Source organism: Ipomoea triloba, chromosome 12 (genome assembly GCF_003576645.1).
Source record: "Ipomoea triloba cultivar NCNSP0323 chromosome 12, ASM357664v1".
Lineage (NCBI taxonomy): Eukaryota > Viridiplantae > Streptophyta > Magnoliopsida > Solanales > Convolvulaceae > Ipomoea > Ipomoea triloba.
In genome coordinates this window covers 23,949,206-23,974,056 of record NC_044927.1, presented here as the reverse complement: position 1 = coordinate 23,974,056, position 24,851 = coordinate 23,949,206, and the positions used below count along the sequence as shown (strand labels likewise).

General features: G+C 35.9%; 4 protein-coding genes and 1 pseudogene across 7 annotated transcripts; 1 reads left to right on the top strand and 4 right to left on the bottom strand.

Moving 5' to 3' along the window:
* Positions 1-274: 274 nt before the first annotated feature.
* On the top strand, positions 275-2,491 carry LOC115998182. The gene has a single exon (XM_031237675.1). The coding sequence runs from the start codon at positions 319-321 to the stop codon at positions 1,828-1,830; it is 1,512 nt and encodes a 503-aa protein (XP_031093535.1). The 5' UTR covers positions 275-318; the 3' UTR covers positions 1,831-2,491.
* A 176-nt stretch (positions 2,492-2,667) lies between these two features.
* On the bottom strand, positions 2,668-3,501 carry LOC116000031. Its single transcript, XM_031240025.1, has 3 exons — positions 3,220-3,501; positions 3,058-3,104; positions 2,668-2,980 (listed from the first exon to the last, which is right to left on the bottom strand). Exons 1-3 carry the CDS (start codon positions 3,389-3,391, stop codon positions 2,840-2,842), a joined length of 360 nt encoding a protein of 119 aa, XP_031095885.1. The 5' UTR covers positions 3,392-3,501; the 3' UTR covers positions 2,668-2,839.
* A 2,125-nt stretch (positions 3,502-5,626) lies between these two features.
* Positions 5,627-9,631, bottom strand: LOC115998366 (inositol oxygenase 5-like). Of its 4 annotated transcripts, none has more exons than XM_031237924.1 (11): positions 9,590-9,631; positions 9,184-9,301; positions 9,039-9,120; positions 8,728-8,932; positions 8,567-8,626; positions 8,431-8,483; positions 8,230-8,352; positions 8,072-8,141; positions 6,130-6,208; positions 5,957-6,038; positions 5,627-5,880 (listed from the first exon to the last, which is right to left on the bottom strand). In XM_031237924.1, coding segments are annotated over exons 2-11 (783 nt in total). In that variant the 5' UTR covers positions 9,186-9,301; positions 9,590-9,631; the 3' UTR covers positions 5,627-5,853. The 4 variants fall into 4 exon arrangements, with proteins under 4 accessions (XP_031093784.1, XP_031093786.1, XP_031093783.1 ...); XM_031237926.1 differs by having other exon boundaries at positions 9,235-9,301; positions 9,590-9,616; XM_031237923.1 differs by lacking the exons at positions 8,072-8,141; positions 8,230-8,352; positions 8,431-8,483; ... (3 more) ...; positions 9,184-9,301; positions 9,590-9,631 and adding exons at positions 6,288-6,357; positions 6,446-6,568; positions 6,647-6,699; ... (3 more) ...; positions 7,400-7,517; positions 7,806-7,847.
* LOC115999556 lies at positions 9,219-16,047 on the bottom strand (annotated as a pseudogene).
* A 5,748-nt stretch (positions 16,048-21,795) lies between these two features.
* LOC115999881 (probable inositol oxygenase) lies at positions 21,796-24,593 on the bottom strand. Its single transcript, XM_031239822.1, has 12 exons — positions 24,458-24,593; positions 24,153-24,188; positions 23,988-24,054; positions 23,819-23,900; positions 23,520-23,724; positions 23,371-23,430; positions 23,225-23,277; positions 23,005-23,127; positions 22,461-22,530; positions 22,301-22,379; positions 22,130-22,211; positions 21,796-22,036 (listed from the first exon to the last, which is right to left on the bottom strand). The coding sequence occupies exons 1-12, from the start codon at positions 24,489-24,491 to the stop codon at positions 22,010-22,012; spliced, it is 918 nt and encodes a 305-aa protein (XP_031095682.1). The 5' UTR covers positions 24,492-24,593; the 3' UTR covers positions 21,796-22,009.
* Between the last annotated feature and the right edge of the window lie 258 nt (positions 24,594-24,851).

Genomic DNA, 24,851 nt, shown 5'->3' with positions numbered 1-24,851 from the left:
AATCAGTGACCCGATTGCATTCCCATATGAAGGAGGGTGAGTTCAAATCTTAATGGAGACGATATTGACTCTTTGTGTTTCTTGAGAAAAAAGTAGATTGATCTCACTTTGACACTAAAATAATACAGTAGTTGTGGATGTAAATTGATATTAAAATAATAATTATAACTTGTAAAATGTAAATGAAACTGATAAGAATTAAAGATGTGGATCAAAACTATCATTTTACTAATACTAATACTATTGAGATTAAATTAATATTTGGTAGTTTAATTTGTATCGCGACTTTGAGTGTTAGAGGCACTGAGCAACTCTACGATGAATACACCAGAAAGCCAAGAGCTTGACCGGCCGGCGCCGTGGCCACCATCACCACCGAAGCCTCTGACCTCGAAGCTCTTCACTTTATTCTCAGTCCTGATACTCTTCTCAGCAATTTCATACGCCATCATCACTCAAACAAACCACCACAAGATCCCCCTCTTAAGATCCATCCTCTCCCCCCACCCCAACATTTTACAACGCCTCCTAAATTTTCTCACCATACGAACCCCAAACCAAACCCCTTCAAACACAAACACCGACTCCACACCTCCTCACTGCGTGCTATGGATGGCTCCTTTCTTATCAGGAGGCGGGTACAGCTCAGAATCCTGGTCATACATCTTATCCTTACATGAATTTGCAAAACATCAGAAATCCCCAAAATTTAGCCTCAGAATTGAGCAACACGGGGATCTTGAAAATATTGAATTCTGGGAAGGATTGTCAGTGGAGATGAGAAATTTAGCAATTGAGCTTCATCAAACTCAGTGTACACTAGATGAGACTATCGTGATTTGTCATAGTGAGCCTGGGGCTTGGTACCCTCCTTTATTTGAAACCCTACCATGCCCCCCAATTGGGTATGAGAATTTCAAGGCTGTGATTGGGAGGACCATGTTTGAAACTGATAGGGTTAGTGCTGATCATGTGAATAGGTGTAACAATATGGATTATGTTTGGGTTCCTACTGAGTTTCATGTGGAAACATTTACGCGAAGTGGGGTTGATCCTTTGAAGGTTGTTAAGGTTGTTCAGGCTGTGGATGTGGAGTTTTTTGATCCAGGCAAGTATGAGCCTTTGGATATTGGTGCAAGAGGGAGTTTAGTGTTGGGGGAATCGAATTCGGGGAAAGAGGAGTTTGTTTTCTTGAGTGTTTTCAAATGGGAGCATAGAAAGGGATGGGATGTATTGTTGAGGTCTTACTTGAGAGAGTTTGATAGAGATGATGGTGTTGCATTGTTTCTGTTGACTAATCCGTATCATACCGACAAAGATTTTGGAAACAAGATTGTTGAGTATGTGGAGAGGTCTGATCTGAAAGAACCCCATTGTGGTTGGGCTCCGATTTATGTGATTGATGACCATATACCTCAGGTTGATCTGCCAAGGCTTTACAAGGCGGCAAATGCATTTGTTTTGCCATCTAGAGGAGAAGGTTGGGGTAGGCCTATTGTCGAGGCAATGGCAATGTCTCTGCCTGTGATTTCCACGAATTGGTCAGGGCCAACCGAGTACATGACAGAAGCAAATAGCTACCCGTTATCTGTTGATACATTCAGCAAAGTTGCAAAAGGGCCATTCAAGGGGCACCTGTGGGCTGAGCCATCTGTTGATAAGCTGCAAATGCTAATGAGGCATGTAATGACCAATTACGAAGAGGCCAAAACCAAAGGAGAGCAAGCACATGTTGATATGACGACCAAGTTCTCTCCTGAGCTTGTAGCACGGATTGTTGCTGACCATATACACGGCATCATTGATCGTGCTGATGAGGATATTAAATAAGTTTGGAAGAAAATGTGTAGGCACTAATGCTACAGAAACATCATCACTTTACAGGTTTCAGCGATCTGCTGAAGGAGGTATTGGAGATGCCAAATTGCCAATATTATGTTTACTGATCGAACCTAGCAGTACTATTTATACTCACTGCAGATGAGTTTCTCTCGTAAGTGGATATTTGACTACCATGGAGCAAAAAAAATATGAAGAAATACTTTAGACCGATGTGGTCTGTGTTTATGAAAGAAGTGAATGGCTTCCCTCTGATTGTGGATAAACTGACCATAGCCAACTAAAAGTCTAAAAGTTCAACTTTTGCTCAATCAGTGAGCACTTATGGGATGAATCTTCTGTTTATAGTTGGAAATAACAATGAACTACGTAGAGAAATCAGGGAGAGGCAGAGACCATAGGAAGGTGCAAAAGGGGCGCTATAACAGCAAATTCTGTCATTATATCTGGCAGGTATTGTTAACATAGTAGTATATTCTAATTATTCTTGATCCCAAATCTCAGTTTTTTTTTTTCGCTAACAGAATAAGAAATTAATTTTGGATTCATAGTGGCACTGAGTTTGGTTGGTCATTTACTGACATTGCTTCTCAATTCAGATTATGAATTCTCTTAGCTGCCAAAATATATTATGCGGTTTACGATTTGGATTGCCTTTGTGTTATACTGTTTATGCAAATTGCAGAATAATTTTCTCTCCGTAAACTTATATATGAACATACAGACCAATTTAGTTATCTTCTGTACCAAATGGCGGTGCCCCTGTTAAATGTGTGCATGAATTGGTGTTCCTGTGTAGCTTGTAGTTCATCAATACCCAACCCGAAATTATTAAATTAAAGCAAATACACTGATTGAAATGAAGTAGCAGAATGAGGGAAAAACTGTTGGTGCCAATGTTCTTGATTGCTCTATCTCTGCATTTCAAATGCTTTAACTTTCCTTCAAAACACAAGATTTATCTGAACAGACATATTCTCTTACATCTAGTCATAGTTATTTACTTGTTTTTGTCAAGCCATTCGAGAATCCTCTGCTCTGATTCAGTAAGTTGCTCTTTGTTTTGCACCTTTTGCCTCAGAGTCCCTTCTATCACACCAAAATAGTCTTTGTAGTTGCGCTTATAGTAGCTCTCCAGCCTCTGCATAAAACAAAAATCAGAAAGATGTCCTCAGAAAATAGTTTCTTGAAAGTGTAAATGAACCCAAAAATGCTGACCTCCTTGTCATTTTTCTCCTTGTTCTCTTCAGATTTCTTTAAAAACTCTGACAAAAAGCGTTTCCAATGTTTTAGAACTTGAGAAAACACGAACCCAAAGGTCAAAGCTAAGAAGTAATGGTGAAACACGAGAATATACACAGAACAGATAGTTTAATTTACTGTTAAGAAGCTCGGTTCTGGAGTCACTGAGCTCGACAGCTGCTAACGTTGAAAAGAGAAGCTCTCTCCTGCCTTGCACCCTCACTCTTCCTGTAATGTTTCGTCTTTCTCGGGTGTTTGCTCCCTTTACATATAGTGCTCCTGAAGCATAGTTTATAGAAGATATCAGCATGATGAATCTGTCTATCTTTCTAAGTCATCAGGGGAGAGTAAATATGGAAAATCCCAATCCTCCTGGGACACACAGGACTTTTCCCTTCCAAAATCCCCTCCACTTGAATCTAAAATCTTATCCTTGCAATCTAAGATAACAGCTTAGACATATCAAAATGTTGTGGCCCACTGTGGGGACGATTATAGTCATGAGAACTTACATACAATGCAATGCCTTGAAGTTGTGAAGGAGTTAGTGAAGTTTGGGTTTTATAGGTAACTCAAAATGTTCTTACCCAACAAAGTTATAGACTTGGAGTCCTTAACAATAATTCATGAGACATGATAATCATCTTTGTCTAATGTATGCATATATCATATATGGGACTTTTGGTTTCAATTGTTTAGTTGCCCATAAATGACATGGAATGAACTTGACTGCCATATATAATTGTGTTTGTTGTCATATCCATATCATCCAGATAGTGATTTTGGAGGGGCAATCCTAGCTAAGTTGGTCGGACAGTTGGCTTGGTAATCGCAAGGAGGTTTCAAGTTTGACTTCCAGTCAACTATGTACAACTTAGACTGATTTACTTTCTTGTGTTCCTTTACTGACTAGGGTCATAAGGTAAACTTCGCACTTTTGGTTAGGGATTATGACACATCATATAAAAGCAATTCTCGCACAAGCCATAGGAAATGCACAAAAAGATAAGAAAAACATAATATGGTTTCAATGGTAAGCACAATAGTAAGCAAGGCAAATAACAATAAAATATAAATTAGGCAATACAAAGATAATGGGATAGGATAAAGTGCCATTAAGACTAAGAAAAACATAATACGGTTTCAATGGTAAGCAAGGCAAATAACAATCAAATATAAATTAGGCAATACAAAGATAATGGGATAAAATGCCATTAAGAGAGCATCGTTATCTTGATACAAGATATAACCTATGGCATTTGAGGAAATCATGCCAAGATTATATTGCCAACCCCGATATTAAGGGGATGCACACAAAAATCCAAGTTTAATGTCAATTACTAATTAAGAATTAGGATAAGATATCACCTTGCCCTCATGATATCAATACCAAACACCTATTTCTACATTAGTGGATTATTCACAATTTTGAGACAAAAGTTGCCAACATGAAGGAGAGAGAAGGAAGAAAGAGAATGTGGGAGCTCCTCCTGCAAGGAAGGGATTTTTGGCAGAAATGTGGGACCCACTACCTGCCATTGCCATTTGCATGCACTAGCTAGGCGCGCTACTGTCGTTGTTTAGATTTTTTTTAAAATCAACTTTATTTTGTTTTGTTTTGTTTTTTTTTTCTCTTCCCTCACATCTTATCTTTCCTAATCATACTTACAAAAACTCATCAAACACCACAAAAAAACTCCACTATTGAGGATGATACTGGGGAACTATGGATGATTATGCAAGGAGTGACTAGAGTTATTGGTCCAACTCTCAAGGTGACCAAACTCCTAAACAATATGTCAATGAATGTTGTGCGCCAAACATTATATTAAAAAAGAGAAAAACAATTTCTTTATAATCTCAAAAATCTTAGGTTAGACATTGTTTTAAAAAAAATTTTATGCAATACTCGATTTAAATTGATTATCACACCCTAACCTTAGCTCTTATGTGAACTACTCACTATCCGTAAGCATAAATAACACAAAAATACAAGTATAAAATGTAAATTGCATAATGGAAAGGGAGATAAAGGAAATAGGGACTAGGAACTTATCTATTAAATAAAAGACAAAATCTTGAAATGTAAGTGCAATTCTCTAATATAAGCTTCTAAAATGTTAAGTAACCTACGCCTAATCTAGTTAGAAAATAAGTAAAGAAATGTTGAAAAACAGCTAGGGGTGTTTGCCTAGGTGTTGGAACCATTGACAATGCTTCATTTCGTGCTTAAATATTGTAGAGCGCATTAAACAGGCGCCCACAAGAATGAATGCCTAGTGCTGGAACTTGGAAGCGAAAAATTCTGAAACATGGAATGACCAGGTGAACGCTTTGTGCAATAACTATCAGGGCTCGATTTTATGTCATTGCTTACAATTTACTATTTGAGTATCAATTAAGTTGTACTTGCGGGCAACCAACCTTAAAACACTTCCATCATATTTTGAAGATGGGCAATGCATGTTCACACTGGTGGTTTGACCTAATATATATTCATCAAGTTCAGTGTATAGCTTGGGACACAACAGCTTAGATATCAAACTAGAGAAACAACAAATCACAGATTCATAAAGAAGTTCAAAATACTTAAAAGAAGAACAGATTGTCTTATTGGGGGGTGGGGGTTCCAACCAATACATTATTATTCTGGAAGTACTAAACTCCCTTTCAATACACCAAATTACATAACAAAACACACCAAAATGAAACACAGAAAGTGGAAAAGCCAGTTGAAGCAGAGAGCTGATAACTTCAAATCTCTCAACAATCTCACCATTTGAGCTTCTCTGGGAAGTACTGCAAAAATCAAACACTTTGCAACTCAGTAAACCAATAGTGATTAGACACTGAAAAATCTGCTCATGAAACTCACCTTCTTACTCAGAGATTCATAGTATGGCTTCACTTTCTCGACATCGATCCTCACTTTGCTCTTGCTGTACAGATCATACTTGCTACACACACAAACCAGACTTAGCTTAAGTTAACAATCAAAGGAGAAAGAAAACAAAACCACGTATCAAGAAAAACGAATAGAGAATTTACTTGAAAATCTCGAGCCACTTGAGATTCTCGCGGTCCTCATCATTCATCAAGTGTGTGTATGCTCCATTCTTGTGCAGAGCTTCATAACAGAACATCACATCATTAATTACTCACAAAAAATACGAAACGCCATCATACAGAATCGAGAAAATACTTACGATAGAAAGAATGATATCTGACGATAAACAGCCCAGCATTTGGTAGGGTGCTCTTGTTTTCCTTAGCCACCTACAAGTAAAACTCAAATCAATTACATAAACACCCAAACACATATCTGCACTGTTCTGAAAAGTGACCAAAAAAAAAAAGAGTTTACCAAGTACATATAGTCATCATGTCCCCAAGACATCAACACATTTTCCAGCCCACATCCCTCAGAATAGACCCCATTCTTGGTGTTGTAAAGAGGGTTATTATAATCAGGGTTCTCCTTGAAGAACTGCAATATCAAATCGTTTGCAGATTTTAGTTTCGGGACTGTAATCAAAGCTAGAGAAAAGTCGGGTTATTAACAAACCTCTGGATGAACAATCGACTCATCAAATGCACAGCCAAGAGGGAATGTGTCACCTAAAAATATTTTGAAGATTAGAAAATCATAAAAACTTCAACTTTTGTGTTGCATTGTTGACAGATCAGATCAGATAGCTCACCAACAACAGCCCATTGAGGAAGCCCTCCAAAGCTTGGTAGCAGCAGAACTTTCCCAAGATCTAAAACATCAAGAACCAACCACATTTTTTAAAAGACTTGAGAAATCTAGACTGCATTTTAGATTTTTAAATTATGAATTGAAAAAAAACTGGAAACAAACCATGGATAAGTGCAGTCAAGTGGAGCCAATCCTCATTAGGATAGTCTTTCCTGATGGCTTCAGCAGTTTGCAACAAATGCTCGATCTGGGGCTCATCAAGATCGGGATCACTGTCATCCACAACCGCGTTCAAAAGCTCACAACATTCCCATATGCTCATCTCCACCCGATCCATCTTTCTATACTTCTCCCTCATTTGTTTCACCTAAATTATATTTTCATCATATAAAACTCATTTTCTTTGAACTTGTGTTCTTATCCAGACTGCATATATATATATATATATATATATGTTACTAAAAACATCTTACAAAGTCATAGGTTTGGTTAATGTGGCTCTCCCGATAGAGCCCCTTAACGATATCCTTTCTTTCAGTGTCTGCACTATAATCCCTGCAAACAAACTAAAGTTATCCCAATCAAAATGTGAACATAAAACAACCTTAAATTCCATACATTTTAAATTTCTTATTGGAATACTCAAATCTTAATCAAAGGATAACTGGCCTGAACGTGTTCCCAAAAGCATTGCTTTCAGGCACAATGAAGCCACCATCTTCCACCTTCTTTGGCACTGCAAATCCACCCAAAAAGGCAAAAACAGTTTCAAAATAATTGCAGCATATATAAACTAATATATATGCATGTAGTAAACCGTTGGTGTTGAGATTAATATTAATGATAACAATAGACGATAATAACAATGGCATGCATAAAGTAAAGAAGACAATATTTTGGTGATGATGATAACGCATCCAGGTTATAAGCATAATAAACCCTATACATGTACATTTACAAAATTACTCATATACATATGAAACACAACAATTAAAATAAGAACGGTTACCATCAAACACTATACCTTGTTGCGCCCGCGGAAGTGGGATAGATCAGATTGCAACAATAATTTGAGAAAGAAAAATAAATGAGGCACAGATTTTACGTGGAAAACCCCTAAACAAATTAGGGTAAAAACCACGGGCAAGGGTAAAAGAATTTCACTATGAGAAAATAGGAGTTACAACCACTCTCTAACTAACAAGGAGAAAACAAGGATAATTCTCTCTTGCTAGGAAGGAGATNCAAAAAATACGAAACGCCATCATACAGAATCGAGAAAATACTTACGATAGAAAGAATGATATCTGACGATAAACAGCCCAGCATTTGGTAGGGTGCTCTTGTTTTCCTTAGCCACCTACAAGTAAAACTCAAATCAATTACATAAACACCCAAACACATATCTGCACTGTTCTGAAAAGTGACCAAAAAAAAAAAGAGTTTACCAAGTACATATAGTCATCATGTCCCCAAGACATCAACACATTTTCCAGCCCACATCCCTCAGAATAGACCCCATTCTTGGTGTTGTAAAGAGGGTTATTATAATCAGGGTTCTCCTTGAAGAACTGCAATATCAAATCGTTTGCAGATTTTAGTTTCGGGACTGTAATCAAAGCTAGAGAAAAGTCGGGTTATTAACAAACCTCTGGATGAACAATCGACTCATCAAATGCACAGCCAAGAGGGAATGTGTCACCTAAAAATATTTTGAAGATTAGAAAATCATAAAAACTTCAACTTTTGTGTTGCATTGTTGACAGATCAGATCAGATAGCTCACCAACAACAGCCCATTGAGGAAGCCCTCCAAAGCTTGGTAGCAGCAGAACTTTCCCAAGATCTAAAACATCAAGAACCAACCACATTTTTTAAAAGACTTGAGAAATCTAGACTGCATTTTAGATTTTTAAATTATGAATTGAAAAAAAACTGGAAACAAACCATGGATAAGTGCAGTCAAGTGGAGCCAATCCTCATTAGGATAGTCTTTCCTGATGGCTTCAGCAGTTTGCAACAAATGCTCGATCTGGGGCTCATCAAGATCGGGATCACTGTCATCCACAACCGCGTTCAAAAGCTCACAACATTCCCATATGCTCATCTCCACCCGATCCATCTTTCTATACTTCTCCCTCATTTGTTTCACCTAAATTATATTTTCATCATATAAAACTCATTTTCTTTGAACTTGTGTTCTTATCCAGACTGCATATATATATATATATATATATATGTTACTAAAAACATCTTACAAAGTCATAGGTTTGGTTAATGTGGCTCTCCCGATAGAGCCCCTTAACGATATCCTTTCTTTCAGTGTCTGCACTATAATCCCTGCAAACAAACTAAAGTTATCCCAATCAAAATGTGAACATAAAACAACCTTAAATTCCATACATTTTAAATTTCTTATTGGAATACTCAAATCTTAATCAAAGGATAACTGGCCTGAACGTGTTCCCAAAAGCATTGCTTTCAGGCACAATGAAGCCACCATCTTCCACCTTCTTTGGCACTGCAAATCCACCCAAAAAGGCAAAAACAGTTTCAAAATAATTGCAGCATATATAAACTAATATATATGCATGTAGTAAACCGTTGGTGTTGAGATTAATATTAATGATAACAATAGACGATAATAACAATGGCATGCATAAAGTAAAGAAGACAATATTTTGGTGATGATGATAACGCATCCAGGTTATAAGCATAATAAACCCTATACATGTACATTTACAAAATTACTCATATACATATGAAACACAACAATTAAAATAAGAACGGTTACCATCAAACACTATACCTTGTTGCGCCCGCGGAAGTGGGATAGATCAGATTGCAACAATAATTTGAGAAAGAAAAATAAATGAGGCACAGATTTTACGTGGAAAACCCCTAAACAAATTAGGGTAAAAACCACGGGCAAGGGTAAAAGAATTTCACTATGAGAAAATAGGAGTTACAACCACTCTCTAACTAACAAGGAGAAAACAAGGATAATTCTCTCTTGCTAGGAAGGAGATAAAACTGCAAGCAGTTGTGGCTACGTCAACAACAGAAGCAGAATACGTAGCAGCTACACAAGCCAGTAAAGAAGCAATTTGGTTGAAAATGCTATTGGAGGAGCTCGGGCACAAACAAGAGTTTGTCTCTTTGTTTTGTGACAGTCAGAGTGCCTTGCATCTAGCAAGGAATCCTGCATTTCATTCAAGGACGAAACACATACGAGTGCAGTACCATTTCATCCGAGAGAAGGTGGAAGAAGGGACAGTAGATTTGCAGAAAATCCATACCACGGACAACGTAGCAGATTTCCTAACAAAGGTAATCAATGTTGATAAGTTTACTTCGATCTTCCTGTGGCCTGATAGAGACGTAAGCGACATGGAAAGTGCAAGGTAGAAAGAAATGGTGTGAAGATATGATTGTTACAATCTAATCTTCAAGTGGGAGATTGTCGGCAAATGGATTAATTTGGCAGCAGCCACAATGGTTAGGCAAGTTGCAAAGTTGATCAAGAATGTTAGGCAAGTCCAAGAGTTAGGCACCTACAAAGTTTGAACAAAAATATTTATTGTTTGGTCCCTACATTTTAGGCTAACTACAAAATGACCCAATTTCTCAACTATAAATAGGGAGGTCATTTGCCATTCTTGTCATCCCAAATCATTCTATTCTTCCCTAGAGATACTAGAGATATTTAGAAAATCATAAAAACTTCAACTTTTGTGTTGCATTGTTGACAGATCAGATCAGATAGCTCACCAACAACAGCCCCATTGAGGAAGCCCTCCAAAGCTTGGTAGCAGCAGAACTTTCCCAAGATCTAAAACATCAAGAACCAACCACATTTTTTAAAAGACTTGAGAAATCTAGACTGCATTTTAGATTTTTAAATTATGAATTGAAAAAAAACTGGAAACAACATGGATAAGTGCAGTCAAGTGGAGCCAATCCTCATTAGGATAGTCTTTCCTGATGGCTTCAGCAGTTTGCAACAAATGCTCGATCTGGGCTCATCAAGATCGGGATTCACTGTCATCCACAACCGCGTTCAAAAGCTCACAACATTCCCCATATGCTCATCTCCACCCGATCCATCTTTCTATACTTCTCCCTCATTTGTTTCACCTAAATTATATTTTCATCATATAAAACTCATTTTCTTTGAACTTGTGTTCTTATCCAGACTGCATATATATATATATATATATATGTTACTAAAAACATCTTACAAAGTCATAGGTTTGGTTAATGTGGCTCTCCCGATAGAGCCCCTTAACGATATCCTTTCTTTCAGTGTCTGCACTATAATCCCTGCAAACAAACTAAAGTTATCCCAATCAAAATGTGAACATAAAACAACCTTAAATTCCATACATTTTAAATTTCTTATTGGAATACTCAAATCTTAATCAAAGGATAACTGGCCTGAACGTGTTCCCAAAAGCATTGCTTTCAGGCACAATGAAGCCACCATCTTCCACCTTCTTTGGCACTGCAAATCCACCCAAAAAGGCAAAAACAGTTTCAAAATAATTGCAGCATATATAAACTAATATATATGCATGTAGTAAACCGTTGGTGTTGAGATTAATATTAAATGATAACAATAGACGATAATAACAATGGCATGCATAAAGTAAAGAAGACAATATTTTGGTGATGATGATAACGCATCCAGGTTATAAGCATAATAAACCCTATACATGTACATTTACAAAATTACTCATATACATATGAAACACAACAATTAAAATAAGAACGGTTACCATCAAACACTATACCTTGTTGCGCCCGCGGAAGTGGGATAGATCAGATTGCAACAATAATTTGAGAAAGAAAAATAAATGAGGCACAGATTTTACGTGGAAAACCCCTAAACAAATTAGGGTAAAAACCACGGGCAAGGGTAGAATTTCACTATGAGAAAATAGGAGTTACAACCACTCTCTAACTAACAAGGAGAAAACAAGGATAATTCTCTCTTGCTAGGAAGGAGATATCTCAATTTAATATTAGTGAGGGAAGAATAGAATGATTTGGGATGACAGAATGGCAAATGACCTCCCTATTATAGTTGAGAAATTGGGGTCATTTTGTAGTTAGCCTAAAATGTAGGGACCAAACAATAATATTTTGTTCAAACTTTGTAGGTGGACTTGCCTAACCATTTCTTGTCAACTTTGCAACTTGCCTAACCATTGTGGCTGCTGCCAAATTAATCCATTTGCCGACAATCTCCCACTTGAAGATTAGATTGTAACAATCATATCTTCACACCATTCTTTCTACCTTGCACTTTCCATGTCGCTTACGTCTCTATCAGCCACAGGAAGATCGACACCAAGTAAACTTATCAACATTGATTACCTTTGTTAGGAAATCTGCTACGTTGTCCGTGGTATGGATTTTCTGCAAATCTACTGTCCCTTCTTCCACCTTCTCTCGGATGAAATGGTACTGCACTCGTATGTGTTTCGTCCTTGAATGAAATGCAGGATTCCTTGCTAGATGCAAGGCACTCTGACTGTCACAAAACAAAGACAAACTCTTGTTTGTGCCCGAGCTCCTCCAATAGCATTTTCAACCAAATTGCTTCTTTACTGGCTTGTGTAGCTGCTACGTATTCTGCTTCTGTTGTTGACGTAGCCACAACTGCTTGCAGTTTTGAAACCCAGCTTACAGCTCCACCAGCAACTTTGAACACATATCCTGTCGTAGATTTACTTTTATCCAAATCCCCTGCATAGTCAGAATCCACATACCCGTTGATAAGAAAGTCTGATCCTCCATAACATAATGCAACATCTGAGGTCCCCTTGATGTATCTTAGGATCCTCTTCACACAGTTCCAATGCTCTCTGCCTGGATTCGCCATGTACCGACTAACTACTCCCACTGCTTGCGCAATGTCTGGTCTTGTACATATCATAGCAAACATTAGACTCCCCACCGCTGATGCATACGGTACTCGAGACATCTCCATCCTCCCTTCTTCATTGCTAGGACTCATACTTGAGGATACTTTGAGATTAATAGGAAGAGGGGTAGAAATTGGCTTACAATCTTGCATGCTGAAACGTGACAAGATTTTCTTTAAATAATTCTTTTGAGAAAGCCAAATCTTCCTATTACCTATGTCTCGGTGAATTTGCATCCCTAGAATCTTGTTTGCTGGTCCCAAGTCCTTCATTTCGAATTCTCTAGCCAGTTGTGCCTTCAATTCATCAATGTGATCTTTGTTGGGGCCTGCGACCAACATGTCATCTACATACAACAGCAATATAACAAAGTTATCTTTTCCAAACCTCTTGAAATATGCACAAGGGTCTGCATTCAGTCTGTTGTATCCAAGGCACATGATGAAGGAATCAAATCTCTTATACCAACACCTTGGCGCCTGCTTTAAACCGTACAGAGATTTGTTCAACCTGCAAACCAAGTTCTGATTCTCTTTGTCTTCAAATCCTTCAGGCTGGAGCATATATATCTCTTCTTCAAGATCTCCATGAAGAAAAGCCGTTTTCACATCTAGCTGCTCTAGATGTAAGTTGAATGTAGCACACATCGCCAAAACTACACGAACTGTTGTTAATCAAACCACAGGTGAAAATATTTCATTGAAATCAATACCTTCTTTCTGAGCATATCCCTTCACCACCAGTCTTGCACGATACCGCTCCACTTGATCGTCACCATTCCTTTTGATTTTGAAGACCCATTTGTTACCAATTGGCTTCCTTCCTTGTGGTAGTGGCACAAGTTCCCATGTATTATTTTTATGGAGAGCTTCTATTTCTTCCTGCATTGCTGCCGTCCATTGAGAAACATCTGAGCTGTTTATCGCCTCCTGAAAGGTTGATGGCTCACCATCCTCTGTTAGAAGGCAGTATGCAACATTCCCTTCCATAACATAATCTGAGTGCCAAGTGGGACGTCTTCTTTCACGGTCTGATTGACGAGTTGTTGGAGCTCTGGAGCGTTCTGGTTCTGGTTCCTCGTGCGCCAGTTCTGCTTCAGAAGAATCTTGTTCAAATTCCTCCTCTACCTGTATCTGAGTAGTTTCTGGCTTTTCTTTTTCCGTGCTATCATCAACTTCTCCTCTTTGTAGCCTGTCCTCTACAAAGATAACATCCCTGCTGATGACAACTTTGTGGGCAGTGGGATCCCACAAGCGATACCCCTTTACTCCATCAGCATACCCCAAGAATCTACATTTCCTGGACTTCGGATCCAACTTTGTAATTTCCTGGGCATTGTACATTGCATACACAATGCTTCCAAATATATGGAGGTTTGAATAATCAACAGGCTTACCAGTCCACATCTCCATTGGTGTCTTCAGCTCGATTGCAGTTGATGGAGCTCGATTCACCAAATAACAGGCGGTATTGACTGCTTCTGCCCAGAATGATTTTTCTAAGCCCGCAGCCCTCAACATTGCTCTTGTCCTTTCCAGCAAGGTTCTGTTCATCCGCTCTGCCACTCCATTTTGTTGAGGAGTGTATGCCACCGTGAACTGCCTTTTGATGCCTTCCTTCTTGCAGAAGTCATCAAATTCCTCACTTGTATATTCCCCTCCATTATCTGTCCTGAAACACTTGATCTTCTTCCCGGAATCAAGTTCCACCCGTGCTTTGAAGGCTTTGAAAGTCGCAAACACATCTGACTTTCTCTTGATAGGGTACACCCAGCATCTCCTAGAGTAATCGTCGATGAATGAGACAAAATACTTTGATCCTCCTAGGGATGGAACCGGTGCTTGCCACACATCAGAGTGAACCAATTCTAGAACAACCTTGCCTCTAGAATTTGATGTGCTGAATTTAAGACGGTGCTGCTTACTTGTTATACAATGCTCACACANTCTTTCTTCAGGTGACCCTTCTTTCCACAGTTGTAACACTTTAAATTCTTCTTACTTGATTTTGATCTACCACGACCACTGCTTTGGCCACGTTCTGTTGACCTTCCTCTCATCACCGTTAACGCCTCTGCCTGTTGCAGATTGACTTGTCTGTCTTCCTTGTTCTTGCGCCGACTTTCTTCTTCAAGAACCGCAGCTGCAACATCATCGAAGACTAGATAGTCTGTAAGGATGTTGTTTGTTAAGTTGATGATGAGCTGATCATACGAATCAGGTAGACTCTGAAGTAGAAGTTCCGCACGCTCCTGTGGCTCTATTTTACAGCTTAGAGATGTAAGCTGGGAAAATAGAGTATTCAGCGTATTTAAGTGTTCCGTCACTGAAGTAGATTCTGACATACGAAGAGTATATAATTTCCTCTTAAGGAAAATTTTGTTGTGCAGTGACTTGGCCTCGTACAACCGGTTGAGGTGATCCCAAATCTCATTGGCCGTCTTCTTCTCCTCGATGCTTGACAATACTCCATCTGCTATTGATAGGTATAGATCCGCCATAGCATCCTCGTTCATCTCGCTCCATTTTTTGTCATCAGTAAAATCCACCGGCCTTTCACTGATAGCCGCTAGACAGTTGTCTTTCCTCAGGATAGCCTTCACCTTCAATTTCCACAATGAGAAATTTTTCCCATTGAATTTTTCAATCTCAAATTTCGCTGCCATATTGTTGTTGAAACAAATTCTGAACAATATATCTGAAGGCTCTGATACCAATTGTTGCGCCCGCGGAAGTGGGATAGATCAGATTGCAACAATAATTTGAGAAAGAAAAATAAATGAGGCACAGATTTTACGTGGAAAACCCCTAAACAAATTAGGGTAAAAACCACGGGCAAGGGTAAAAGAATTTCACTATGAGAAAATAGGAGTTACAACCACTCTCTAACTAACAAGGAGAAAACAAGGATAATTCTCTCTTGCTAGGAAGGAGATATCTCTAGTATATGAGGGAAGAATAGAATGATTTGGGATGACAAGAATGGCAAATGACCTCCCTATTTATAGTTGAGAAATTGGGGTCATTTTGTAGTTAGCCTAAAATGTAGGGACCAAACAATAAATATTTTTGTTCAAACTTTGTAGGTGCCTAACTCTTGGACTTGCCTAACATTCTTGATCAAACTTTGCAACTTGCCTAACCATTGTGGCTGCTGCCAAATTAATCCATTTGCCGACATACCTTTCTCCTGGATTCCCAAGTCTGAAAAACAAAAACAAAAAACAACGGAATTTGAAGTTGGTATTCACATCCTTTCGCCAAAAGAATTTATTTTTTTTTTAAAAAATCTGAACAAGATAGATACCAGGCTGAGGCTGTTGAACGGGGATTGTCATCTTGGCAGCAAGAACACCCTTTGCTAACAAGATGATTGGTTGATGTTGTGAAAAAAAGATTGCAAAGGTTGAGTTTTATATGCAATAATTATGTTTATCAAATGCATGTCCATTAATTACATAATCATATACCAATAGGTTAATTATGGGTGGGATAATGCATTAATTTGGATGACTCAGCTTGAGCTATTGGCAGTATTAGGATTTTAAAAATTTTCCAATATTTTTGGAATGCATCAAATATATATTTTTATTTACTACGAAAATTTCAATATATGTGTAAATTCTATCATATTTATAATTTACTGTATTCATCATATTGCTGTTTATAATTGTATTGACGAATAACAGCAATAACGACCATATAAACTTTTATATGTGTTCATCGGCGGAGTTATGTCATTTCCAGTGGGTCAATTGCATCATTAATATTTTATTACTTATTATATATATGTATATATTTTTCTAAAAATTTAAAAATGGACTCATCAAAATATATAGAATTAGGGTTATATTAAGCAATTAAAAACAAGACTTACTCTTACATAATATTTTTCTCTATTTTTACAAATTTTAATTGTGATTTAAAAATTATGTATCGGTATTATTATTTTTACCCCATATATATATGATTTGCCTTATTAATGAACGTATATGATTTGTTTGATATATATATAGGATTTGATTATATAAAATATTTTAAGAATACTCATAATTAATTGAATATTCTACAAAAAAAAAAAACCTCATACAATGTTTTACCTTAATGAAATAAGATAAAATAAACACTTGGGTGTAGACTTATTGTTTAACTCTTCAATTCGATTTTTCTAGTTATTCTTACTATTAAAATGATTTAATTTTTTACATTTTTAAATGATCAATGAACAAATCAAACTATCAAACCCAACGAAATTTACTCAAGTTCATTCTATAATTTTTCACCACATTCTTTTTTCAAAGGTTTGTTTGTTTTGTTTTGTTTGTTTTTTTATAAATATTTTAGTATTTATAATCATATTTGAATTCTCAAAGAGATACAATTTCTCTTAGAATAAGTCAAAGAAATTCACTCAGGTTCTATAAGTTTTTATCTTGTTCTTTTTTCAAAAGATTTTTTTCCATTATATAATACTAGTTGAATTCTCAAAGAGGTAAAATACTTATATCAATTTTTATTACTCATTATATATGAGTCGTCTCACGCCACGTCGCCACCCCGTCCCCAGAGACGAAGAGATCTCTCTTCGTCTCCGAAGGAGGGGTGGGGGGAAGGGGGTGGCCGGCAGCCACCTCTATTTTTTATTTTTTATTTTTTTTTTGGTTTTTTTTGTTTTTGTTTTTGTTTTTGTTTTTTGTTTTGTTTTTTTTTTTATTTCTTAAATTTTTAAAAAATTTATTATTAAAAAAGATTTTAAAATATCAACTCATCATCCACGTAAGTAGGCAACCTGATGAAATAGAAGGTAATCTGCTATCAGGTGAAATTGCATACATTTGGAGTGTTCAGTAGCTTAATTACATTTTTTTTTTGTTCAACGGTCTAATTACACTTTCAAGTTATACGTTCAGTAGTCAATTTAAACATTATTCATTGTTTTTTAAATATTATTGTCTATTTCACGTTGGTAGACCTTCATGCTGTTATAACGCCACCAACTAATTAATATTGTAAAAGAGCGACGTTAAAACAAGGCTGAAATATTTTTGTTATGCGATAAATATTGTTTTTTTTTTTTTTTGTTTGTTTTGTTTTGTTTTGTTTGCTTTTCAATGATAACACATCCAGGTTATAAGTCTATCGGAAGCTAATCTCATTTAATTTATCTTATTAGCACCAAAAAAAAAATTATAAAGAAGCTATAAGCTCTATTTGGTAAAATGAGTAGTTAAAATTAAACAATACAGAATAACTTATTTTGAAATGTTACATTAAAGCTCTATTTGGCATGCCTAACTTATAAGTTAGCTTAAAGATTATAACTTAAGCTAGCTAGTAGCTATTACATAGTAGTTTATTTTGAATCGTTATTTAGGATATCTTTTTAAAATAAGCTATATATTATTTTAAACTCTCTATGTTTTATCAAATAGAGATTATAACTAGCTAACTTATTTGTAGTTTAAAATATATAAACTATAAACTCTACCAAATATAAGTTAAGCATCTATTTGGCAGAGCTTATAGTTTATTTTAAACTACAAATAAGCTATAAGTTCGGTTTGATAAAACAAGAAAAGCCTAAAATAATAGCTTATTTTGAAATGTTACCAAAATAGTGTTTCAAAATAAGCTATGGACTTTTTAACTCTTTTTTTTTNTTTTTTTTTTTTTTTTTTTTTTTTTTTTTTTTTTTTTTTTTTACATCTTTATTAATTTACAAAAAGACACCATCTACCCTTCATTTATCAAAATCTTAATATCTTAATTTATTCTTTCATGTTTTTTATTTATTTATTTACGCTTATAAGTTAATTCAACAATTAATTTTACCAAATACTTTAATTTCAACTAGTTAACTTATTAATTAGCTACTAGCTTTTTGGCGAGGTGTACCAACAGAGTATAATCTCTCTTTGGCACGCCCAACTAAGTGTTCTAATCCTTGTTTATTGATCACGAATATCCTTGTCTCCGTCGCCAAATTCAATCCTCATTCCCCGTTCTACGACGAGGACGAGAAATTACTCCCAATAATCACCATCCTCACGGGAATTTTTTAGGGCGGAGATTTCCAGTCCCAAATTTTGAATTATAAAATGATACTTGATCTGTGTCCATCTCGTCTGGAGTGGGGATCGGTTTTCTCTGTTGGGGTCGAGTTGAATTGTAATTTCTACTCCCAATCTCACGGCAAACTTCTTGTGCTTCCCCTAGCTACATCACTTTTTCAAAGGACGAGTAGTTTCATAAAGTATTAAATTACAATATAGTGTTAAAATTATGGTTCCAGGGTGCAACTATGACATGTATCATAAAATTTCAAAAAAACTAGCACTAACAGGGCGTTTGGTTGGAGGGAATTTAAATTCCATTCTCACTTAATTCCCACCTAATTCCGAAGGCAACTAAATTCCTTCATTTGGTTGGAGGGAATTGCAATTCCGCTGAATTGCAATTCCCTCATTTTCATGGAATTAGAATCCCATGGCCCCCCCGGGATTTTAATTTCATGGATTTTAGGAATTAAAAAATATACTCTTGAGACAAAATTACCCCTCTCTTTTTTAACCTAAAATTGATGTCTAATATTCTCTTTACATGAAAATTAATTACAATATGTCTATTATAATTGTTTTTGGATGTAAGCTTTTAGAAAGCTTAACATTAAAAAAAAAATTAGGTTGTGTACTTTTGTTTTTATGTTTTTTTGGATGTGACCTTACGCAACTTAACATTTGATGAAGTATTTGCATGAAAATTAATTACAATATGTCTAGTTTAAGAGATACAGTATATGAGTGGTATTTGAATTGAATATGTTATTTTTTTTGTGTACTTGTCATTTAATAATAATAATATTAATAACAATGGGCATTTTGGACTTTATACTACTTATTCCCTTTCAATTCCCATGTATACCAAACATTGGAATTGAAATTCCTAGTAATTTTATTCCCTCCAACCAAACACGGAAATTTAAACTCCACTTTATTCCCACATTATATTATTCTTTTTCCATGGAATTGCAATTCCTTTCCCACCTAATTTCTTCCCTCCAACCAAACGCCCGGTAAGAGTAGAAAACAAGATAGAAGAAGTCAGGATGATGACAAACACGAACTTTAATAAGCAATTAAATCACAAAAGCATGTAATAATAACATGAAATAAAGAAAGAAATATGACTCGAGTAAAAGAGCATACTTTACATACAATACACTACAATCCATAAGATTAATTGGGAAGAAGAACTAAGAAGAACCAAGGTATTGAGTGGATGCACTCAATAATTTAAATCTAATAGCCACCTAAGACAAAGGTATATATTACCCCAGTCTCCTAACATATCAATATTAAGTACTTGGAGGCTTCGAACACAACAAACATCATATTTCCTATATTGTCATAGTGATAATTAAGAAATATGAATTATCGAATGAGTTGCTAGAATTTTGACCTAACTTTCATTGTGGTCAAAATTCTTTTATAGTGTGTTTGAAAAATATTTTCTGAAAAATGAATCATTTTTTCAAAAAATATTTTCGTTTTTCGTGTTTGATTACATTCTAAAAAATTGTTTTGATGTGTTTGGTTCATTTTCTAGAAAACCTAACCATCTCACTACTACAGAATAGACCATATAAGCATCACTTTACACTATACCTGTTTAAACAGGTGTAGTGGATTCTCAAAAATAAATAAAAATGGTTATACAAAATTCTCTAAGGAAACACTTATCCTTAACAACCATACTTTTATAATCTTTTGTCAATTTGACATGCATGTGCATACCTTAACAATCATATATAAAGCATAGCTTACGAAGCCAGAAACTAAAGCACTGATTTTCGGCTTCGAAAATGCGAAAAACCACTCCGCATCTTTTCGACGGTGGGTTTTCATTTCCACAGTCGGAAACCCATCTCCGGTGGTCGAGGTTCGTCATCAAATCGTCCACCAGAGATTAAAAAGAAAAAGAAAGTACTTTGTTAGTTGACGGAACTCACGACTTCCTCCAATAGCAAGAAAATGAAGAAAGTTTGAGAGAAGAAAAAAATGAAGAAGAGATTTGGCTATTTGGGAGAAGAAAATGAAAGTCTAAGAGAAAATGAAGAAGAAGCATGTACTCAACATTGGAAAATGACTTCCGCCAATTTTGCGGGAAGTCATTTTCCACAAAATCACCCTCATTCTTAGAAATAATTTTTCGAGTTTTCAAATATACCCTTAATGACATGTTAATGGATGCAATAGTAGGCTAAATACACATTAACAATCAAATAGCAAAATAGCTTCATAATTTCAAAATAAGAATCTCCTTTATACAATATTCAACAAATAGACATCTAAAACAAGCATACAACTTTAACTCAAAGGCTCTAAGAGCATCCTTATCAGTTATTTACTTTTGATGGTTTTTTTGTGTCCATGTGGGTTTAGGGTCAGAGGAGGGAAGAAGCAAAATAAAAAAGAAGGAAAATGAAGCATAGAAAAGCTTTCTGAAAAAGTAATAAAAAAAAATTAACAAAAGAGATTTACCTGGCGCGCAGCCACCTGCATTAATTTTTCATGTTTAATGTGTCAGTTTGGGCCGCACAATAATCCATTACTTGCAGAAATTAAAAACTTCAAAAAAAATTCCTTCTCATACTAGTTATGAACTCACTTTTGATTTATTGGTCTGAAAAAACTTCCTATGATCCACAAATGTGGATGCTCTAAACAAATTACTCACAGAATAACATAAAAGCACAAGAATGATATATATAAAAAACATAATGGAAACAGAAACAAATGAAATAGAACTTACCAAATGAAATCCTTAAATCCAAGGGTTAAATTTTTCAATACAAGTTTTTCAAAATATTAGGATTATATTTGTTTAAAGATTAGAACTACAGACAAAAGGGTGGTTGGTAACCCCTTTTCCTTCAACCCGTTCTTTTAGAGGATCGACACACAATATTCCTTTCTCTAACAAATTTTGTATGTGTCATAATTCTATTTTTAAAATAGTTTCAAGTTTTTCCCTTCAGATCCCTTTATTCTTTTTTAAAAGAAAAAAAGAAAAACAAAACCTTGAACTTTAGGAACTGCAAATATTTTAATTTTCATTCCACTTAAAACAATAATCCATTTCAGCCAAAGATTACATTTCCAACTCCCTTTCAATACATGCACCAAAATACAATAACAGAACACACTTCAAAAAGAAAAAAGCAATCCAACACAATAGTTTTCAAGCAGATAAGCCATAGTTGAAGTAGAACCACCAATAACTTCCAAACTCCCAAGAATTTTACCACTTGAGCTTCTCTGGGAAGTACTGCAATCATAAATTTTGCAAATCAGTAAAAACAAAAGTGAAGTGCCACTTGTGCAAGTATGGTAAAAAACTAGCCTACTTTCCAAAATTCACCTTCTTAATGAGAGACTCATAGTATGGCTTCACCTTCTCCACATCAATCCTCACTTTGCTCTTGCTGTACAGATCATACTTGCTACACACACACACAAACCAACAATAATTCATTCAACAATGAAAGTCAAAAAACAAATACAAGAAAAAGAAAATGCAGAAAGCATTTACTTGAAAATCTTGAGCCATTTGAGGTTCTCACGGTCCTCATCATTCATCAGGTGAGTGTATGCTCCCGACTTGTGCAGAGCTTCATACCACAAAAATAACATTACTTAGAAATACATACATCACAGAAATATAATGGCCGGGGAGAATTCAAAGTACTTACGATAAAAGGAATGATATCTGACGATAAACAGCCCAGCATTTGGTAGAGTAGACTTGTTTTCCTTAGCCACCTACAAGTAAAAACCCAAATCAATTATATAAAAACTTAAAACATATCACCACAACTCCAACCAAGTTAGTCAGATTGTTGATTTGTTACCGGTTCAATTCAATTCCTAATAGAAGCAATTTATTGACCTTTGGTTTGGAAAACTTAAAGACTGGTACCCGCTAGGGTCAAAGGACTAGGTCTTCTTAGTTTGATCTGGTCAACTATGGCCAATCTAAGCTAATTTGCCTATTATTTACTGGCTAGAGTCAAATGACGGAGTTTACCTAGTACACAATGTTGGTTACTAACTTGCCTTCATCATTTAAGTCAAGTTAACTATGGCAACCCAAGCTGCTTAAGTGGTCATTTGGTGGTAAGGGATAAACGGTAGAGTTTACCTAGTGGGTACTGCACAAAGCACGCACAAGATACGTACTGTTTGTGGGTTTCACTCGCTTCCTTCCGAAAAAGGGGAAAAAGTAAGAAACTTTACCAAGTACATGTAGTCATCATGTCCCCAAGACATCAGCACATTCTCCAGCCCACACCCATCAGAATAAACCCCATTCTTGGTGTTGTAAGCAGGGTTATTGTAATCAGGGTTCTCCTTGAAAAACTGCAGTGTCAAATTGTTTACAGACTTTAGTTTCATGACTGTAATCAAGCCATCCATATATATACTATAAAAGTTGGTTTAACAACAATCAACAAACCTCTGGATGAACATTGGACTCATCAAATGCACAACCAAGAGGAAATGTGTCACCTAAAAATATAATGTTAATTTGAAGATTAGAACAAAAATTATAAAAACTTCAAACAACTTTTGTGTTGCATTAATTGTTGACAGATAGCTCACCAACAACAGCCCACTGAGGAAGCCCTCCAAAGCTTGGTAACAGCAGAACTTTCCCAAGATCTAACACATAAAAATGGCATTTTTAAAAGACTAGAAATCCAGAATAGAATGCATTTAGCCTTTGCTTTACATTGGTTTAAATTACAAACCATGGATAAGGGCAGTCAAGTGCAGCCAATCCTCATCAGGATAGTCTTTCCTGATGGCTTCAGCAGTCTGCAACAAATGCTCAATCTGTGGTTCATCAAGATCCGGATCGCTGTCATCCACAACCTCATTCAGAAGCTCACAGCATTCCCATATGCTCATCTCCACCCGATCCATCTTTCTATACTTCTCCCTCATTTCTTTCACCTACATTATATTTTCATCATTAAATTAAAACTCATTTTCTTTGAACTCGTGTTCTTATCCAGACTGCATATATATGTTACTAAAATCGTCTTACAAAATCATAGGTTTGGTTAATGTGGCTCTGCCGATAGAGAGCCTTAACAATCTCCTTTCTTTCAGTGTCTGCACTATAATCCCTGCAAATAATAACCCAATGAAAATGTGAACATATATTAAAACAACCTTCAATTCCATACAGAAATCGAAATCAAAAGATAACTGACCTGAATGTGTTTCCAAAAGCATTGCTTTCAGGCACAATGAAGCCACCATCTTCCACCTTCTTTGGCACTGCAAATTCACCCAAAACAGTCAAAAGAAAATCATATCGCAGCATAAACTATTATATGCATGGCATGGTAAACTCTCAGAATAATAAGAATGGTTACCATCAGACACTATTCCTTTCTCCTGAATTTCCAAGTCTGAAAAAGCAAAAAAAACAAAATAACGAAATTAAGGTTTGCATCAGTGTTATCTTCATCCCATAATGAAGGTTTCAGTTTCATATCTTATTTTAATCAGGGTTAGCATTATGTCAAACAGATACTACTAATATGAAGGATTCGAGTCTCATCTTAATCAGGGTTAGCATTATTATATCAGAGTGTATTAAAAAAATTTGAAGTTAAAGTTAGTATTCAAATCATCAATCACAAACAAACGGAAGTTGAGAAAAAGTGGGGAAAGATACCAGCTGGTTGGGTTTGGTGAAGAAGGATCGTCATCTTGAAAGAACAAAGACAAGCAACGTATGACACTTTGCTAATAAGATAATTGAATTGCTGAGGTTGTGCAGAAAAGGGATTGCAAAGGTTGAGTTTTATAAGTAACTGGAGTTTGTCCTTTTCCAATAAAGTTGTAAACTTTGGAGTCCTTAAAGGCAATAGCTGCTAGGAAACTGAGTCATCGTTACATGAGATTGATATAATTATATCTTTATCTGAATGCAATTTCATAAATGAATACTGATCCACCCGTAACAGTAGGGTAATTAATTAATTACGGGTAAGATAATGCGTTAATTTGGATGACTCAGCTCTGTGTAATGCAAATATCTATTTATTAATTATTATTATTATTTGCAT

Bases quoted from the DNA above. Each gene is read 5' to 3' on its own strand.
- LOC115998182 (XM_031237675.1), top strand. From the start codon at position 319: ATGAATACACCAGAAAGCCAAGAGCTTGACCGGCCGGCGCCGTGGCCA.
- LOC116000031 (XM_031240025.1), bottom strand. From the start codon at position 3,391: ATGCTGATATCTTCTATAAACTATGCTTCAGGAGCACTATATGTAAAG. The intron at 3,105-3,219 runs GTAAATTAAACT...GCTTTTTGTCAG, and splicing joins CAGAACCGAGCTTCTTAACA to AGTTTTTAAAGAAATCTGAA. The intron at 2,981-3,057 runs GTCAGCATTTTT...TGTTTTATGCAG, and splicing joins AGGAGAAAAATGACAAGGAG to AGGCTGGAGAGCTACTATAA.
- LOC115998366 (XM_031237924.1), bottom strand. The intron at 8,353-8,430 runs GTTTGTTAATAA...TTGATATTGCAG, and splicing joins AGTCGATTGTTCATCCAGAG to TTCTTCAAGGAGAACCCTGA. The intron at 6,039-6,129 runs GTAAATTCTCTA...TTGTGTGTGTAG, and splicing joins AAGTGGCTCGAGATTTTCAA to CAAGTATGATCTGTACAGCA.
- LOC115999881 (XM_031239822.1), bottom strand. From the start codon at position 24,491: ATGACGATCCTTCTTCACCAAACCCAACCAGCTG. The intron at 23,278-23,370 runs GTGAGCTATCTG...TTATATTTTTAG, and splicing joins TCCTCAGTGGGCTGTTGTTG to GTGACACATTTCCTCTTGGT. The intron at 22,037-22,129 runs GTGAATTTTGGA...TTATGATTGCAG, and splicing joins ATGAGTCTCTCATTAAGAAG to TACTTCCCAGAGAAGCTCAA.